Source organism: Myotis lucifugus, unplaced genomic scaffold, assembly GCF_000147115.1.
Source record: "Myotis lucifugus unplaced genomic scaffold, Myoluc2.0 scaffold_332, whole genome shotgun sequence".
Taxonomy (NCBI): Eukaryota; Metazoa; Chordata; class Mammalia; order Chiroptera; family Vespertilionidae; genus Myotis; species Myotis lucifugus.
The window spans coordinates 469,735-488,887 of NW_005871380.1; the positions used below are offsets into that span (position 1 = coordinate 469,735).

The 19,153-nt window shown below is 56.4% G+C and overlaps 2 protein-coding genes across 2 annotated transcripts; both read right to left on the reverse strand.

Moving 5' to 3' along the window:
* Positions 1-5,789: 5,789 nt before the first annotated feature.
* Positions 5,790-10,162, reverse strand: MSRB1 (methionine sulfoxide reductase B1). The gene is made up of 4 exons (XM_006100891.3): positions 10,025-10,162; positions 7,990-8,138; positions 7,537-7,651; positions 5,790-6,661 (listed from the first exon to the last, which is right to left on the reverse strand). Exons 1-4 carry the CDS (start codon positions 10,077-10,079, stop codon positions 6,630-6,632), a joined length of 351 nt encoding a protein of 116 aa, XP_006100953.2. The 5' UTR covers positions 10,080-10,162; the 3' UTR covers positions 5,790-6,629.
* Positions 10,163-10,472: 310 nt separating this feature from the next.
* Positions 10,473-17,909, reverse strand: RPL3L (ribosomal protein L3 like). The gene is made up of 10 exons (XM_006100892.3): positions 17,786-17,909; positions 17,106-17,298; positions 15,277-15,445; positions 13,956-14,091; positions 12,382-12,568; positions 12,130-12,290; positions 11,825-11,926; positions 11,248-11,343; positions 10,906-11,025; positions 10,473-10,613 (listed from the first exon to the last, which is right to left on the reverse strand). Exons 1-10 carry the CDS (start codon positions 17,786-17,788, stop codon positions 10,557-10,559), a joined length of 1,224 nt encoding a protein of 407 aa, XP_006100954.1. The 5' UTR covers positions 17,789-17,909; the 3' UTR covers positions 10,473-10,556.
* Positions 17,910-19,153: the final 1,244 nt, after the last annotated feature.

Below are 19,153 nucleotides of genomic sequence, written 5' to 3' on the forward strand. Positions count from 1 at the left end.
GTCCCAGGTTCGATTCCGGTCAAGGGCATGTACCTTGGTTGCAGGCACGTCCCCAGTGGGGAGTGTGCAGGAGGCAGCTGATCGATGTTTCTCTCTCATCGATGTTTCTAACTCTCTATCCCTCTCCCTTCCTCTCTGTAAAAAAATCAATAAAATATATTTAAAAAAAAAAAATATTTTTAAAGCAAGGGGCCTGAATCAGGCTCAGGAACCCCATGCTCCACAGAGGACAGAGGACCATGTGAATGTGTGTATGAACAGGCAAGAAATCAGAGTGTCAGAGGCCTGCCACCAGACACCAACCATTGCCCCGCCGCCCCCCCCCCCCCCCCCGCGTGGAAAGCCCTACGTTTGAATCTCCCCATACACCAATGACCTACTTCCAGGATCAGTCTAGCCTGGCAGCAGACAAGACACCTAGGAGGGCCGCACTCCATCCCCCTTCAGTTCCAGGGAAGCACCCCACCCCCACAGTTGGCCAGACAGACACACAGACAGGTGTCGCTCAGTGCACAGGAAGGCCCAGAGCCCAGGGCCCAGGGCCCATCATCTTGGGGCGAGGGCCTCAGACTCCTTGTCCCTTCCCAACAGGGTGCTCCCTAAGTTGAAGCTTCCTGCTCTGGCATCAGTACCTTCAAAATTGACCTCCACCCTCTCCTCAGAGAACAAGGACCCCACCTGTGTCCCCTCTACAGGGAATTGCTGTCCTCCCTCTGATTCTAGCTTCCCTGCCCCGCCCCCCTACATCCAGACACACCCAAGACTCCTGGGCTCAGAGGTGGCGGCCCAGCAAAGAACCACACTTCGGGACTAAGGACGCAAAAAGCCACTGGAGTCAGAAGTGGAGGAGGAATCCCAGGACAGCAGGCAGCCTGCACTTCGGGGCAGACCCCACGGGACCCTATCTCCTCTCTGCTCTGTCTCTCCTCTCTGGCAATGCTGCTGCCACGCTCTTTGAAGCCAGAAGTAGCTTGTAAATGTCCTGGTTGGAGATAAAACCATTTTACAAGGAACAAATCACGCCCGGAGACAGGCACTGGGAGCCGTGGCGAGAGGTTGAGATGGAGGGTGCTTACCTGCAGGTAACTCTCAGCCCCCTCCCCAGCAGCCCCTGCTCCTGTCTGCCACCGGAGGCCACCAACTGTCTTCCCTATGCTTCTTGCCCCTAAGCTCCATTAAGCAAAGTCCTAGTGCCCAGGGCCTGGGTAGGGTGTTCCTAGGGTCCCTTCATTTCTCAGACCGGGGACACACTCATGCAGAGGGGATACAGAGGGAGTGGCTGACGGCAGTACAATGTGACTTACATTCATCTGATGCTACTCTGTGCAGCCTCCTGAGGGCTTGGCGTTTGGAAAAGGAAATGAGATGAATGTGTCCTAGTCGCTGGCATGAGGAGCTATTGCCGTGGGGTAGGGTGACACCTGCAAGGGGGTGGCAAGAACCCAGTCTGTGCACACCTATGAGAGACTTGCCCAGGGCCCCTGCCGTGTGGGGGATGGAGAGAGCCACGGGGGCAGAGCCACCAAGCAAGGCTTCTAGGAGGATTCTGGCACACGGGGAGGGGTGAGGAAGAAGGAATAGCAAACTCTAGGAGGCAGAAACACAGGGGTATGTTTCTAGAAGCGAGTCTGTCTGGTCCAAAGGCCCAGCTGCTGAGGTTTGGGTGCAGGGGATGTGGGTCATAAAACCAACGTAGTTAGAAATAAGGCTGCTGTCATTTGTGGAGTGGGAGATCAAGCTGGAGAGGGAGGACCAAGCAAGCAGAGCCTGTGGGAACCACTGAGGGAAGTTACCTGGTCTGATGACTGTTTTGCAAAGATCACACTGGTTGGGGGAGGCTAGCTAGGCGCTGTCATTATCGTGGGGGAGACACGAGGGCAAAGATGTGTGGGAGGTGGAAGCCCAGAACCTGGTGCTCTCCAGTGAGCCTGGCTGACAGCAGGCGCCATGTGAGGGCATGGGAGGGCCGCAGGGAGAGGTGGCCAGGGTGTAAGTGCAGGTGAGCCCCACCCAGCTGCCCTGGAGAATGGGCTGCAGCCGGGAGCGTCCCCCGATCCTGTTCCCATCGCCTGCTCCTTCCCCCACTCCCCCCAGCTCTGTCCCACTCCAGCTGGCTCGGGAAGAGCCACCCCACCAAATGAGGCCCCGACACCCGGGGCCCCGCACCCTCGGGCGCCAGGAGGCTTCGTGTGTCCCGGGCACTGGCGCACTGGCAGATCGGGCGGTGCGGCTGAGGGGCTGGAGCTCGGGCACTGGGATCCGCTCCGGTAGTCGGACCTGTCGTCGCCGCCCCCCAACCACCACCCCCCCCACACTCGCGGCCTCCGGAAACTGCAGCGGGGCGGGGTGAGCGCGCCCCCTGCCGGTCAGTCTTGCTCACAGTCTCTGCGACCTTGAGAATCAGAGGACCTGGATGGAAGTCATCGCGCTGGGCCCCCACCAGAACCTCTTATGGGGTTGGGGGTTCGGTGGCCCTCCTCTGGCTTGGCGACTCCCCCAGGCGCACTCTCCCACATGTCTGCCCTACCCTCAGGTATCGTCAGGGGCTTCCCACGGGACCTGCCCTGGGCCTCACTCCCAATCAGGGTCACGGCTCTTCCTGGAACTTGTCACTCAGAAGAAGCAAAAGTCATAGGTGAGCAGAAGTCCCAAGCATCGTCCATTAGCTCATCCATTCTGCAAGCATTTATTGAGTGCTTCTCTGAGCCGATGAATGAGACCCAGATGATTTCTTCTTTCTTCCACCCATCCCTTGCCCGGGGTGCACTGACCTGCCTGGCCTGGCCTGGTGGCTGCTATTGACTAATAATGGTAGAGCACCAGGAGCCAGCTGCCCCCAAAGCAGCCCTTAGCTCACCAGGCAGTGCCTGAGGGCAACTCTGGCAAGGAGGGTGCATTGGAGTGGAAGGGGCTGGGCTCTCAAAGAGTCTTTTGTTTCTCAAGGAGGAACGGGACTGCAGGCCAGAGGTTATGGTGTAAGCTACAGGAGGAAGGGTTGGGGGATAATTTATGACTCCACATGAGATACCCATCCCTCACCAGGCCCCTGGCAGCCAGACCCTGCCCATGGCTCTCCATTGGGCTCCCATGCCAGGGGACCTCAGAATCCACCACCCCCTGTCACCCCCTGTCAGCCCCCCATGGCTCTCCTGTCTCCAATAAGGAGACAGCCTGGGTTCTGAAGACAAGAGCAAGGTTAAGTGCTCTGCCTGAGGCTGCCCAGTGAACTGCGGCCACCAGGGCCCAGTAAGTGAGCCAGCCAGGTGATCTCGCACCCGGGGCTGGGTTTCTGGCCTGTCACTGGAGATTGGGGGAGGGAAGTGTCCAATCTTTGAGGATTGAGCTGGCTAAAGAGGGGCCCCCACTGTCCTCCTACCTCACTACCTTTGCCCTCAGGCCTACGGGGGAGGGGGGGTGGAGTAGCTTCTCCCTCTTCCCCAAGTGGGAGTGCTCCCAGCTGGAGTGTGTCTATTCCAATTATGCATCAAGAACTGCAGAAATAGCCCTGGCCAGTTTGGCTCAGTGGACAGAGCGTCAGCCTGCAGACTGAAGGGTCCAGGGTTTGATTATGGTCAAGGGCACATGCCCAGGTTTTGGGCTCGATCCTCAGTAGGGGGCGTGCAGGAGGCATCAATCAATGATTCTCCCTCATTCTCATCACTCTTTCTCCCTCTCCCTTCCTCTCTGAAATCAATTTAAAAAAATTTTTTTTAAAAAAAACTGGGGAGCCGAAACCGGTTTGGCTCAGTGGATAGAGCGTCGGCCTGCGGACTGAAAGGTCCCGGGTTCGATTCCGGTCAAGGGCATGTACCTTGGTTGTGGGCACATCCCCAGTAGGAGATGTGCAGGAGGCAGCTGATCGATGTTTCTCTCTCATCGATGTTTCTAACTCTCTATCTCTCTCCCTTCCTCTCTCTGTAAAAAACCAATAAAATATATTTAAAAAAAAAAAAAAACTGGGGAGCCGAAACCGGTTTGGCTCAGTGGATAGAGTGTCAGCCTGCGGACTGAAAGGTCCCGGGTTCGATTCCGGTCAAGGGCATGTACCTGGGTTGCGGGCACATCCCCAGTAGGAGATGTGCAGGAGGCAGCTGATCAATGTTTCTCTCTCATCGATGTTTCTAACTCTCTATCTCTCTCTCCCTTCCTCTCTGTAGAAAATCAATAAAATATATTTTTTTAAAAAAAAAAGATCTCAATCTTTAAAAAAAAAAAAAAACTGGGGAAATAACCACAGGATGGGTGTGGGGACCCACTGGATCCACTGTGAAATGGATCTGAGCTAAAATTTCATTGACCACCTGACCTCCACAAGCCCCTACTCTCTCTGACACAGTAATGTGTCTCCTGGATGGTATCAGTTTATTTTTTTATTTATTAACGAGAAAGAGAGAGAAAGAGTTTTGTTGTTCCATTTATTTATGCATTCATTGGCTGATTCTTGTATGTGCCCTGACTGGAAATCGAACCCACAACCTTGGCGTATGAGGACGGTGCTCTAACCCACTGAGTTACCCAGCCAGGACTGGGTGGTATCAGTTAAGAGCCAGTGTCCAGAGTCCCCAGAATGTCTGATTATTTCCTTTCCCCACACAGGCACTCTGATAAAAGGCTGCAGGTCTAGGTCCCTTTAGGAAATTTCGGCTGGAAGAAAACTTAATGGATACATTTTGGCAGAGTTCTTCCTTAAGGGGTCCCGACCTCCCCTTCATTCTGGGAGTTCTGGGTCTGTAAACTGTCTGAAGTCTGGGAATTGAGAGGTCATGACTGTTTTTATGATTCAAGTTAGACTTTTGTTCTCTTGACCTAGAAATCTTCTGCTTATACAGATTAAGTAAGAATTCAGTAGGCCTCCCATCTATTTCCCTTCTAGGGACATCATCATCAACGAGCCAATGCCATAAATCAATAAGAGTCGACTCTGGCCCTAGCTGGTTTGGCTCAGTGGATAGAGCGTCGGCCTTCGGACTGAAGGGTCCCAGGTTCGAATCTGGTCAAGGGCATGTACCTTGGTTGCTGGCACATCCCCAGTAGGGGGCGTGCAGGAGGCAGCTGATCGATGTTTCTCTCTCATCAATGTTTCTAACTCTCTATCCCTCTCCCTTCCTCACTGTAAAAAAATCAATAAAATATATTAAAAAAAATAACTGTTTAAAAAAAAAAAAAAGAGTCGACTCTGATTGCTGCTTTAACTCTGCTGTCTATTAGGATAACCACGCCCACCTCAACTTGGCCATTAAAAGTGCCTCCACTTGGACTCTGACATCTCGGGATCCAATGTCCCCCACTGCATTTAAGTTTCCCCATTTCATGGGAGCAGTTCTCTAGCACCCCTCCTCATAGGTCACATTATGCACCTCCCCCTACAAGGCCTGGGCATGCCACGTTCACTGCCATCTCGGTGCCTCAGCACACGCTGTGCCTCTGCCTGGGAAGCTCTTCTTGCTTCTCTCAGCTGTCACTGCTGAGTTGAGATGACCCCTCCTCCCTGATCACTGGAGCCAAAGCACAGTCCTCTGATCACCCCTCCACACATCCTAGCATCATCACTCTGCTGTAGTTGCTCACAGCCCTTCTCGTCATCTGACGTGAATCTACTGTCTCCTCAACTATGCCACAAGACCTGGAGGGCCCTGTTTGTCTTGCACATGCCTGCGTCCGCAGCACCAAGGCTAGAACCTGGCACGAAGCACATGTTCAATAAATATTTTTGGAACAAATGAAGCAATTGTGCAAAGCCTGACGCTTGTTTCCTGGCATCTCTGAAGCTGTTAATAAACAGAGCAGGCCTGGGTTACATTTGTTTATTCATCTCCAAATTATTCCAGAGAGGATTCAAGATGGGAAGGAGGGTTTCAGCATCACCCACCCTCCCAGATGGCAAGAACTTCAGTGCATGTGCAATGAAGCGTGGCCGCTGTGCCCTGGGAATGTGTGGACTGTAGGCTGTGAGCTCCAGAACCCCCAACTTTGGGCAGTCACGGTAGTGGAGCAATAGATGCTTTCCTCAGCCCAAGTGAGGCAAGCAGCAGCCACACAGATTGGGAAACACGGTTCAGAATTTCTCCTCTCGTATCTGAGAGATCAAAGGTCTGTCCCCTCATCCCACTCCCACCACAGGTCACAGATCTTCAACACTCTGGCTGCCTGGAAGGGTTTAACCAGAGTGAATCATGCAGTGACTGAGGCTGGAGCAGCTGGCTGGGGCCGCCTCCATTGGCGTTGTCTCCTGGCATGGCTTCAGGAGATGGGCACCAGCCTTGGTGAAGGCCAGAGTCCATCTCCGAATTGGGCCCCACAGGCAGGAAGGGGGCAGTGGACTGAGAAGAAGTAAAGGCGGGGTGCAGTGTCATTCACAGATGAGCCAAGCCTAGAACCCACCTCCCTGAGGCCAAGATGAGCTGACACGGGGCCCTGCAGGCCCGTCCTGGCAGCAGGATATGGGCCATCGGTGGCAAACCGGTACTTTTCCCAAGGAAAACCAGTGCAGGGTCAAGGCCTTGGGAGCCTTCCTGATGTTTCAGCCACCCCCTTCCCTGTTTGAATGTCCAGGGTTTCAATTCCAAGGAAGGGTGGCCAGCGAGTGGCCACCTTGCAGTGGCCATCTGGGGTGGCCGAGGGCTGCCCACCTACTTCCCCTGGGAGGCAGAAGTTTCTTGGTCTGAAAGAAAGGAAGGAGGGGAGAGAAAAAACAATCCTTGCTCAATTATGTTTCAGATACTATCCCCTGCACTCACACCCGCCACTCCCGCCTGCAAGCCCGGGGAGCTGAGAGGACCCAGACACCCAGCTTCGGGGAGTCTGTGTGCCCCATCACACCCTAGAGCCTCTTCTTCCTGCAGACAGATAGAGGCTAAGTAACTCAAAAGGACAAAAGCATCTTCGCCCCTCATCATGCACCAGCCCCTACGGACACCCTAGTTTAACCTCAATGATGCAGCAAGCAGGTGCTGTCAGCAGCCCCATTTTACAGAGGATGAACCGGACTAGGGACTGGCCACAGTCTCGCAGGTGGCAAGTAAGGTATGGGGATTTGGGAGGAGTCCCGAGAATGGCTGGATGTGCAAACAGACATGAGGTGATTTGTGGGCATTTGTGTGACCAGGAGAGCAAAGGCCAGAGAGGAGGCTGAGCTCAGATAAAATGCAGGAAAATGAAATACATCCCCCCAAAACATACTACGAATAATAAAAATACTGCCAACAGAAGTGCCTATATGAGCTATTACTACGTGCCAGGCCCCAGGTGCACTCTAGTCAGGGGGAAGAGCCAGATCTCTGGAGAAAATCCTTTGCCTCATTCACCCTCAGGTGTCCCTTTTGTGGAGACATGTGATCAACCAGGCACAGGAGGCAGGACATCTGCTCCTCTGTCCCTGTCCTGCAGCTGTCTTTTGGGGTGGCCGTGGGAAGCCCTGCAGCGTGCTTTATTGTCCCCACGCTTTGTCACTGTAAGTGGATGAGAGGAGTATGCGCCCTGCCAAGAGCCTCTAAAACGGATGACAGGCCTATTCCCAGCTCCTGAAGGCACACTCACCCTTAGGGACAAACTTCAGTGAGCTGCTGAATATTCAGAAGCGTGACTGCCCCTTCTTGGGGCCATCGTTCAGGAACTCGTGGCCCAATCCGTTGCCACACTTGCCACAGGAGACCTGGGAAGAGCAGAAAAACAGCCACGTGATTCCGGCCACAAAATAACCACAGCAATGGCCCCACCTGCCACCAGCGGACCATGTCCTCCCCATGCCCATTTCCCAAGGCAACTGATGGCGGGAGAGGTTGACCTCCATCCTGGAGCCTGCGCAGGAAAGTCGCCCTATTTCCCTGTTCCCACCAAGACCCCAGGTGGTCTCATAGTTTGGGGTGGCAGCTTCCCTGGCTGAGGGGAGAGGCCTGGGGTAGACAGACTCTAAGCCCCTAGAGCTGCAGGGGGAGCAGAAGGAAGGGGTGGCCAACACCCCCCTTCCCACCCCCTACTGCTACCACTCACCTTTAAGGCTTCGGGCCGGTTGTGCTCTGGACGCTTGGCCACACTGTCAGCATGGATAGTCTCCGTGAAGGCTGGCCATGGCGATGAGTGCGCATACTTGGAGCGGCTGGAGAAGAGCTCGTAGCCACACTTGGCGCACACATAGACACCTGGAGGCAGGAGAGACAGAAGCAAAGATGCTGCCTCCAGCCTCTTTGGGGTGACTCCCAAATCCTTGACCCAGTAAAACGTAGCACTCTCCCCAGTTGCAGTGAGGTGCACACCCTCCCCACACCCCCACCTGGGAACTGGGGGAGACACACCACTGAGTTCACATTTAGTGGTTCTTTTTTTTTAAGTATGGAGTTTGTTTGGTTTTTTATTGATTTCAGAGAGGAAAGGAGAGGGAGAGAGAGATAGAAACATCAACAATGAGAGAATCATTGATCGGCTGCCTCCTTCACACCCCCTACTGGAGATCGAGCCCGCACCCCAGGCATGTGCCCCTGACCGGAATTGAACCTGGGACCTTTCAGTCTGCGGGCCGACGCTCTATCCACTGAGCCCAACCGGCTAGGGCACATTTAGTGGTTCTCAGCATGTGCCAGAGACCAAGAGAGTCATTTTTCACTCTTGTTTCATTGACTCTTCTCAGCAGCCCTGTGATACAGACCTATCCATTGTACAATGAGGAACCTGAAACTCAGTGATGCAAACCACTCAGCTAGAGGGTGTGCAACCAGGAAGAAACCCAGGAAGTCCGATGGGGACACAGGCCCCACACAGTGGAGGCTATGACGTGGCCAGCGCCACCACCTAGCCCCCTTCCCTTCCCAAGTGGCTGTCCTGTTGCTCAGCGAAGCCTTGAGCTGGACTCCCAGCCATAGCCACTGGCTGGCTCTCCCTGACCAAAGAGAACGGCCTCCAGGCCAGACAGGGGGCCAGGGAGAACAGGTTTTAACCTACCCTCAAAAGAGCACTTTGAAGAAGAAAAAAAAAAGAGCACTTTGATGGGAGGAGAAGGGGGGACTGACTGGCAGAACGGAAGCAGGTACCCCTTGCCCACTACCTGGCCCAGGGACAGCCTCCCTTGGAGACCCTGAGCTACTCAGCCTTTACCAGTAACTGCAGGAGGAAGCAAAGAGGACCCAGGAGCTGCCGGAGTTACCGGCCTGGCAGAGCAGCCTGAGGGTCCCAGGGCAGAGGGTTTCGGGGGATGGCTTTGCCCAGAGGGTCCTCTGTCAGAGCAGATATCCACAGAAGCTCAGCGCCAGAGCCTAGTGCTCTGGAGAGCTGATACCCGACAGACTCCATCCCAAGTAAGTTGCTGCCCTAGTCTCGCCTATGGCACGTTTTTTTACCAAATTAGTCCATTACCAAGCAGCCCGGCCCAGAAGGGGACTCAGCAGGGCTTCTCAGAGCCTGGAGCCAGTGCTGCGGGCTGGCCAGCCACAAACCACTCCCAGACCCACTCCCCCACCCCGCCCAGGCTGCCCGGCCAAACTTCACAGCACCGGCCACTCCTGGTTACCCGACCCGGGCCGCGCAGGTCGGGGAGGCTCCAAGGCCAGCACATTCGGATCCGAACGGGACGTTCTGTGCTTCTGGCTCACCTCGCGGGTCCCAGGAAATGGCGACGGGGAAAGGGCGGGGGTCACATCAGAGAGAAGGAGCAGCCGCTGCCCCTGGACAAGGCCCTCTTCCACCGCGTCCCTCCGAAGTCCAGATCCTGACCCGGAGCCCCACCACCCCCTCCCCTGTACCCTGACCCCACTGATTCCCCCGCAAACGGCCATGTTCACATTCAAAGGCTTTCCTCCTCCAGGAGAGTGAACCCCTCTAATGTCCTCCCCCCCTCAGGTCCCCCTACTCTCCGAGCCCCCCCAGATGCCTCCCTCCTCCGTGATCCCCTCTATCTACGCGCGCTCCTCCCCGCGCGGTCCCACTCGCCGCCCCATCCCCGGGACTCCAGGGCTCCAGCACCACCCGAGGGCAGCGACGGCCCCTCTGATGCGCGCCCCGCCCCGCTGCTCTGCCAGGAGGTCAGAGGTTGTACCCGGATCAAAGTGCTTCTGGAAAACCTCGCCCCCGAAGAAGCTGCAAAACGACATGGCGCCGACCGGACCGCTGCACGACCGTCGCTCGCTTCACTTAGGTCTGAGGCCACCGACCGCAAGCCTGCACCCAGCCCCCGCGCCCGCGGCCCCGCCCCCTCCAGGAGACCAATCACGTCCAGGGACGCCGCGAGGCCCGCCTCCTTGGGGGTCCGCCCCTTCCCGGGAACCAATCGGACCAGAGTTCCGGGTTCCTCCTCCTGGAGGCCCGCCCCCTCCCGAGAACCCGCCTCCTCCAGCCTTCCCAGCAGGCCCTGCCCATCGACGCGTCCTGAGGGCCGCTCCTGTGCTGCGTTCCCGCGGGCCAGCGCCAGGGGGCGCCGCCGAGCTGCGCTGGGTTTGGGGTGTGCGCTCCCGGCCTTTCCATGCCCTCAATTCAGACACCGAGGGAAGAGTTGCCTCCAGCCTTTATTAGACAAGGGGGACAGACGGGGTCTCGCGTGCTTCTTTCAGGCTCCGTCCATCCCAAGCCGCCTACAAGTCTCCCGAGGTCTCCGGCTTTTCTTTATCAAGATGCTTCTTTTGGGGACCCTGTGGGAGTGGGGGGCCGGAGAAGCGTTTATCACAGGGGTCTGGCTCAAAATACTGCCCCTGGCCAGCCGCCTGAGTCACCCAGAGCCGGCCCTGCCGGCCCCTCCCATGGGGGTCCCTCCCCTACCTTCTTTTCCAGCAAGAATTAGTGTCCAGAGCTAGACTCTAAAAGCCCCCTCCCATGGATGAGTGCGGGGGGCATCCTGCCACCCCAATCTGCTCCAGCTTCCCCACTCTGGAGCAGGTGGGATGTGCGGTCTGAGCCCCAGAGAAGGGCGATGGGGGGACTCACCATGAAGACCCTTTTCTCTTGGGCTGTCTGGAAGCGGCCGTGTCCGAACTTGGAGGTGGTGTCTATGAACTTGAGTTCAATATTCTCCAGGGCCCGGCGGCTGTGGTGCACCAGGAGGGACTGGGGATCCGTGGGAAAGGAGAGCCTCAAGACGGAGGTTCCCACCCGCTCCAGGAGCCCCCAACCCACCCACCCATCTCCTGCCCGAACCCCTCTCTTTTTGCTCTCCCCATCCACTGCCCCTCTTCTGAACAGGCTGGAGGACAGGGCAGGCCAGCCCCCACCCCTCGCAAAGCCCATGGGGCTCCTGCTCCCCAGCTCCCAACCACTGCCTGCCCTGACCTTCCTCAGTGTGATGACCCGCTTCTTGGTTCCCGCGATGCAACCCTTCAGCATGACGAAATCGTTGTTGACTTCCCCGTAGTGAGGGAAGCCACCCTGTGGGGAGGTGGGGAGGGATCCAGATTGAGTTGGGGGGTAGCTGGGAACCCTGGAAGAACTCCCGTGCCCGTGCCCAGCTGTAACTGGAAGGAGCCAGAGCTGGCCCCCTGGCCAAGAGTGACACCCTCTATCACTGCTGAGCCACACCCTAGGTCTCCTCCCACAGTGTATCGCTTAACAACCTGCATTTTACTCCGGGGGAAACTGAGGCTCAGAAGGGTGGAGTCACCTGCTCCAGCACATACTGCAGCTGGAGTTCGAACCCAGGCAGCCTGTCTCCAGGGCCACAGTCAGAGCTGCTGCACGCTGCACCCCGTGACAGCAGTTGGAGTATAAGCTCTCTGCAGAGGAGGCTCAGAGAGTGCAGGAAGGAGGGGGTTTGGTGGGGCCTGAGTTCTTGGGGCACCCCAGCACCCCCCACACCTACCCCACACATGCTCACCAGGCCCCCTCAGCCAAACCGGCTGCCCAACCTCACCAGCGGCGTGATGGACTTGTCAGTCAAGTCGTAGCTGGTGGACGCGTTATTCTTAACCACCTTCCCATCCTCTTTGTGGAACCCCCGGCCGATGCGGTAGATCTGCCAGGAGCACAGGGCACACGGAGGGCAGCAGGTGACCCCTGGGGCCAGCACTATGTCCACACCCATCAGATGTGGGCTTAACCCCAGGCACGGGTGGGTGCACATCAGAGCCTTTGGGGAGCGGGCAGTGTCTGGGTCATGTACCCCCACCGGCTGGGGTCTGGTCACAACGTCCCCCCTCACCAGGACTCGGGACACACCTTCTTGTTGAGCTCCGTGCGATGGTGGTAGCCCTTCTGCCCAGCCCGGGCGATAGAGCAGCCCACTCGGGCGGGGTGCCAGGCGCCGATGCAGGCCACTTTTCGAAGCCCCTTGTGGGTCTTCCGAGGCAGCTTCTTGGTGTGCCAGCGGCTCGTGACCCCTACAGGTGGGAGGGGCCGGTGGCTGAGGCCCGTCTGGCCCCATCCCCTCCAGGCAGCCTTCCAGGAGCTGCCATCTCTCCCCAGCCCTACCTTTGATGCCCCGGCCCTTGGTGACAGCGATCACATCAATGACCTCGCTCTGACTGAACACGCTGTGCACTGGCACCTGCTTCTCCAGCCGGGCCTGGGCCCAGGCCACCTTCTCGGCCACTGTGCCGCCGTTCAGCTGGATCTCCATGATGTGGGCCTTCTTCTGCCGGAAGGGCAGCAGCTTCATCTGCAGGACACAGCGCGCCAGTGAGTTCCCATGGGGTCAAACCGCACTTACAGACGCCGCATGACTGGCTGTGACCCCTAGCGGGGTGGCATGCCTGCATTCATTCAGTAGACGTTCCCGTGCTGATCTGGCTATGAGCCATGTCCTGTGCTAGGCACTGGGGGACAGCATAGAATGCGGCAGACAGGGTCCTGGTCCTCATAGAGCCACCATCTAGTTGGGAAACAGAAGCCAAGTATCTTGGAGAGGGCTAAGTGTTCCGGTGGACTATTCGGTGGGGAGGGAATCGTCATTGCACATAGGGTGGCCCTGGAGGGCTTCCCTGAGGAGGTGACACCAGTCACAAGAAGGAGCCACTAGGTGAAAGTCTGAGGCTTCTGGGACAGAAGGGACCACATATGCCATGGTCCTGAGACAGGGAAGAGCCTGAGGAACTGGGAGGACAGAACGGAAACCAGTGTGTCTAGGCCAGCGGTCACCAACTGGTGGTCCGCGGACCACTGGTGGTCCGTGAGGTCCGAAAGGTTGGCAACCGCTGGTCTAGGCCATGGGGAGCAAGGAGTCAGACATGAGCAGCGTCCTGCCGGGCAGGTCTTGTAGGGAGGAACTTGAGTTTTGTTCCAAGTGTGGGGTCTAATGCAATCTAATTCACATTTTTAAACTTCTCTGGCTGCTGCTCTGTGAGGCACAGGCTGGAAGCAGGTGGGGATGCACAGGTGGAAGCAGGAACACGGTTAGGTCACAGCAGAGTGCTCAGCAATGAGTACTTACGGAACACCTACTGCACACAAGGCTCTTGGCGGGTTCTGGAGACACAGCACTGAACAGGCAGCGTGGCCCCTACCCCCAAGGAGCTCAAGGAAGATGGACATTAACCAATGACACGTAACTAGGAACTGCACGTGTGAGAGTAACTGGGCAGGGGTCGGGGGTAGGGAGGGAGTATCCCTGCTCAGGGCCTATGAAAGGCTTCCCTGAGGATTAGACACCAAGGAATGTTCCAGAATAAGCCAGAGGGTAACCTGTCAGCCCACATCAAGCCAGACCCCATGTGCAAACCCCATGGATGCACACACACACTTATAGCAGAAGCCACAGGAGGAGCTGGCCTTCTACACCGGGCATTTGGCAGGAGACCCAAGCCCTCTGGGGCATTTCAGGACCTTGGTTGACCACCGGGCATGGGCAATGCCCCATAGCCCGCAGAGCACACTGGCATCCGGCATGTCATCCCTGGAGCTACAGACAGCCAACCCTTTGGTCCTGTGCCCGGGACTCACAGTATTTTTAGGCTGACATTTGCCAGGGCTCCTGGAGGCTGGGGTGGGGGAGGGGGAGCCCAGCGGTGACCTGCCGACTGGGTGTGGGCTGAGGTCACGGGGCTGACCTGGGTGTGGACGATGACCCGAATGACCTTGCAGTACTTCTTCATGGCGGCAAAGTCTTTCTGGAGCTGTTTCTTGCCATCGGCGTCACGCCACCGCTTACAGGCCTTGGTGAAGGCTTTCTTCTTGCTCTTGTGCCTGAGCCATGCACAGAGGGTGCTCAAAGGGGCCGGCTGGGTGGGTCCCTGGGCCCCTGCCCTCCTGCCTCCCACCAAACATGGGTCTGAGAACAGTAACTGTCCCCTTCCTTCCTCTTTCCTTCCTGGGGGAGGCCACTGCAGGACCTCCCTGGAGTCCCTGGGCTGGCTCCACTCACCACCTTGAAGCTTATCTGTCCCTCCCTCTCTGGGCCTCAGTGCCCTCCTCTGTAAGCTAGGCTTCTCCCTGCCCCCTAGGGCCTGCGGGTGAGTGCCAGGTGTGCGGGAGCTTGGGAAAGGGGCGTGCTGGCCACCTGCCCACACTGATGTGGCTGCTGACCTCACTTCAGAAGCAAACAGCTGTACTGCACATTGTTCCAACCCTCACGGGAACTCTGGTTGATGGACACCATTATCCCTATTCTACAGATGAAGAAGCCGAGGCTCACAAAGGTCACAGTCCCTGGATGAGGGGCAAATTGAAAACAAGACCAGATGGCATTTGCCAGGCACTTTCTCGGTTGAACCCTTGACCCACTTTGTCCATCTAATCCTCACAGCAGCCCCAAGATGCAGGGGCCTCTCCCGTTTCCATTGGGTGGTGTCTGTGGCTTGCCTAAAGGTGAGGGGTGGGGTTAAGGGGCTGACCTGGGTGTGGCCTCTTAGGCTCTAAGAGGTTAGCCAGCTTGCCAGTGGCCACACTGGCCCACTCTGACTCTAGGGCCCATAGAGGGCCAGGGCTGGGCTGTGCCTACATAAGGAGGGGTGTGTCTGTGAGGTGCCTCAGGTGTGGGGGAGAGGAGCTTGCCTTGTACCAGGGAAGATTGAGGCCTGAGAATGCCTTTCTTTCTGATGAGAAGAGCTTGTCAGTTGGCTGTTTCCCTTTTCACCCTGGCTGCTAGGGAGCTCGGAGCCCACTCTGACATTTCATCAAATTAGTCCCTTAATTAACCCTGAGGATTAGAATACCTGCTTCCTCTTTTTCCTCTATCCCAATTTCCTCTCGAGGCTCCTAATACTCATCTTTTACTGAATTGAAGGCATCCTTTCACACACACACTTTCCTGCCTTTCACATACTGCTGACACTTCTCCTCCTGCCCACCCCCATCATTCCTGCACAGGGGTGGGAGTGAAGGGCCCCCCATCCCCACCAGCCCACACAGGTCCGCCAGGAGGGCCCTCACCAGTCCTTGTAGAAGCGCCGGCGGCACTCGTCACTGAGGTGCTCTGCGAAGATGGTCTTGAAGCTCCGCAGGCCTCGAGGGGTGGCCACGTAGCCCACGACTCCTACCACCACCAGAGGTGGCGTCTCCACAATCGTCACAGCCTCCACCTCCTCCCGCTTGGAGATTTCTGGACGAGACCCAGAGACAGGCATGAGGAGAGCTCCCAGAGCCCACGGGTCAGGGAGACAGAGTGGAAGAGCCAACTGCAGTCCCTCCTTCCTGAGAGAGGACGGAGCACCGCAGCCCCGGGGCTGCTGGGGACAGAGACCCGCTCCTCAACCAGAGCCCTCGCCAGCCTCCAGCCCCCAGCCTGCCTGTCCCCTGCCCCTTCTCTCCCTCTCTGCCTGGGCACGGAGCAGCTGCTGGTCAGGGCCCCACAGGTGGCCCACGCGAGCTCTGACACTGAGATCTCAGGCAAGGCCTGACCTGCTCCCTGCCTCAGTTTCCCCACAAGACCATCTGGGAGTTGGCTAGGAGAGCAACAGCCATGGCAGCATCCCCCAAAGGGTGGGGTTAGGCCTCCTTTAGTGGGGCACAAATGGTTATTTTTTTATTTTAATCGTTATAAATGTATGTTGATGAGTTCTAGATAAAAACCTATAAATTGTCGGAACCCATGATTTTATAGATGTTATTTCTGAGGCTGTTACAAAGTAAAAGAAGTTCTTTGTTTTAAAAATATATTGGGAGCCCTGGCCGGTGTGGCTCAGTTGGTTGAGTACATCGTCCCATACACCAAAAGTTTGCCGGTTTAATTCCCAGTCAGGGCACATGCCCGGGTTATGGTCTAAATCCCCAGGATGGGGCATGCAGGAGGCATTCTATCGATATTTCTCACATCAAGTTTCTCTCTCTCCCTCTCCCTTCTCTCTCTAAAATCAATAAAAATATTTTTATTTAAAATGCACACACACACACACATACATTTAGGAGAGCCATGGCTGATGTGGCTCAGTTAGCTGAGCACTGTCCTGTACTCCAGAAGATGGCAGATTCAATGCCTGATCAGAGCATACACCCAGGTTGTGGGTTCAATCCCCAGTCGGGCATGTGTGGGAGGCAACTGCTCGATGTTTCTTTCTCACATCAGTATCTTTCCCTCTCTCTTTCAATCAATAATTTTTTAAAAAGATAAAAGGACTAAAAAATATATATATATTAGGAGAGATGAAAAACAGGTGAGTGGTTGCCAAAAGGTTGGGGGAGGGGGTGGCTGTGGCTATAAAAGGGCACCAGGGGGACCCATGTGGGGTGGAATATTCCGAGGTGGTGGGCACACACATGTACACAAGACAGAGCTGTATAGAACTAAATACACATGTGCACACGCAAACACAAGTGGGGAAACACGGGTCAACAAGCATCCCACTGTGACATAGCTTTCGCTTCACAAGAGGTTTCCATTGGGGGAGACTAGGTGAGGGTACCTAGAATCTCTCTGTGTTGTTTCTTACAACCACACGTGAGTTTTAATGACCCCAAAACAATAAATATAACTGGGGGCTTGCCTTTGACTCCTAGCTCCTCCACTGACTAACCGGGCCACTGGCAGGTTTTATAACGGCTCCATTTCCTCACCTGTGAACGGGAAGGGGGGGGGGGGCGCAATGACAGGACCCACCTCAGGGGCGGCCATTCCCCCGGGCAGGGCCTTGCCCGCTCTGGAGTCACTTCCCCTTTTGAAGTCCAACCCTGATCTCTAGCATTGGGAAGTTCCTCCAGATCCCCTGGCGGTCAGAGGGACTCTGCCCACCCCCCCGCCCTGTGGACCCCGCTGCGGCACTCACTGAGCCCCGGCCGGTGCACCTCTCGCAGAGTGTGTGTCATGCCGGCCTTGTAACCCAGGAAAGCTGTGAGGTGCACGGGCCGGCTGGGGTCATCCCGAGGCCATGTCTTCACCTTGCCCCGGTGCCGGCGGCTCCTCTTGTGGGGCAGGAAGCCCAGGTGTCCGTGCCGAGGGGCAGAGAACTTCCGGTGGGACTGAGGACAAGAGAAGGTGGAGGTCGGAGCTGGGGTCACTCTGGTGAAAATGGTTGGATGGTCCCAGAGCCCAACCCAGAGAAAGGAGCCAGAGACCCGAGATAGACGCTCGGTGGTCTTCAGTGCCTCCGTCTGTCTGCAGTAAAGGAGGGGAAGGTGCGCCCAGGGGCAGTGTCTTACGAATGGAGTTCGCAGCAAGTCCTCCTCACCCACAGGTTTTCTGCCTCAGTGGGCTCAGCCTGGCTGGGTCCAGGCGGGGGAGGCCCACATTGTGGCTAAGGCTACAGACACAAGGGGCTGCTGCCATCCGTCCGTCTTCTTGCCTGTTCTAGGCCTGGCAGTCCAAGTTCTGGCCCCTGCGGTCCCCTCCAATCCCCTACCCCTTCATAGGCCCCAGGACTATCCCAGCTGGGGGAGACTCCAAAAGCCCGCCTGCCCCTCCCCAGGAAGCCGGCTTGCTCCAGCTCCAGCCCCCCAGCCCACTGACCATGGCCGCGGATCCCTGCAGGTCAGGAGCGAAAGGGGCCTCCCTGTCAGGTGCTGGAGGTCGAGTGGCAGGGCCAGGACACACAACAGCCAGATCCCAGATTTAGCCCCTGGCAGGAGAGCTTGGTCATCTCCCGTGGCGGGTGTGGGCTCTAGTGCCAGGAGCGGGCTTGGCCTGGGCGGAGCGATGGGGGGACATCAAATGGGCATGGGGACACTTGGAGCCAAGGCTGGCACTCCTTTCCTCAAAGGCCCTGGGAATGGGCCTTTGCTTTCTTTCCTGTGAGACTTGCTCCCAGGAACAACTTGGCCTGGTGGGAGGCAGAGAAAATCTCCCGGGGGCTTCTCTGGGGCAGCCGCTGGGATGAGGGTCTGAGTTCAGTTTGCTGGCATTGAGGCATCCTGCCCTGAGTACTGTGAGCCTGAGCTGCAGGGAGATGGGGAGGACTGACTCTGTGCCCAAAGGATCCCCGGGGCCCTGATTCAATATCAGGATCCCTTGACGGTAATAGCTGTCATCCAAGAACATTTAGATACTTTTATGGGCTGAAGTTTCTCATGAAAGGGGTATTGAAAGCTCTTATTTTTGATACAAAGATTCTATGGTTATAAAGTTCTGTAAGTGCAGAACCAGAGTTTTATTGGCCTAAGATGTTTCTGAGCATCTGGGATTTTGCATCCGTTTGTGCTCAGATCCTGTGCTACTAAAATATCACAGCTCTTTGTTTTTGTTGGTTTCTAATTACAATGCTACTTTTTGTTGTTAATCCTCACCAGAGGCTATTTTTCCCATTGATTTTTAGAGAGAGTGGAAGGGAGGGGGAGAGACAGAGAGAGAAACATTGATGTGAGAGGGACACATGGATTGGTTGCCTCCCACACCCACTGGGGCCAAGGATAGGAACCTGCAGCCTTGACTGGAATGAAACCTGTGACCCTTTAGTTTGTGGGCCAACGCTCTAACCATTGAGCTAAACCAGGTAGGGCACAAAGCTACTTTTAATACTTTGGGCTGAGCCCCAAGGGAATAAAATCATAGGGAAGGGGTAACTGTAAGGTCTGGGGCTGGGAAAATAGGGTCTTTCCTGATCCCACCAGCTGAGTTGGACAAAACAACCCAGAACTGCCGAGCCACATCCTGCTGGACAATAGCTGCCATCCTGGGACCCACCAGAGCATCCTGTTGTGCTGATGGCCAATAAATAACCACCAGAGACTTCTCAAGATGGCCAGGGTGCAGCTGCACCAACTTCCTGCTCATTAATCACCCGCCACAAGCTACCTCAGATAAAACTGATTGGTCCAACAGCAGCATAAAAAATCTCTGCCAGGCATAGGCGGGTGTGACTCCCCCGGCCTGCACCCCCAG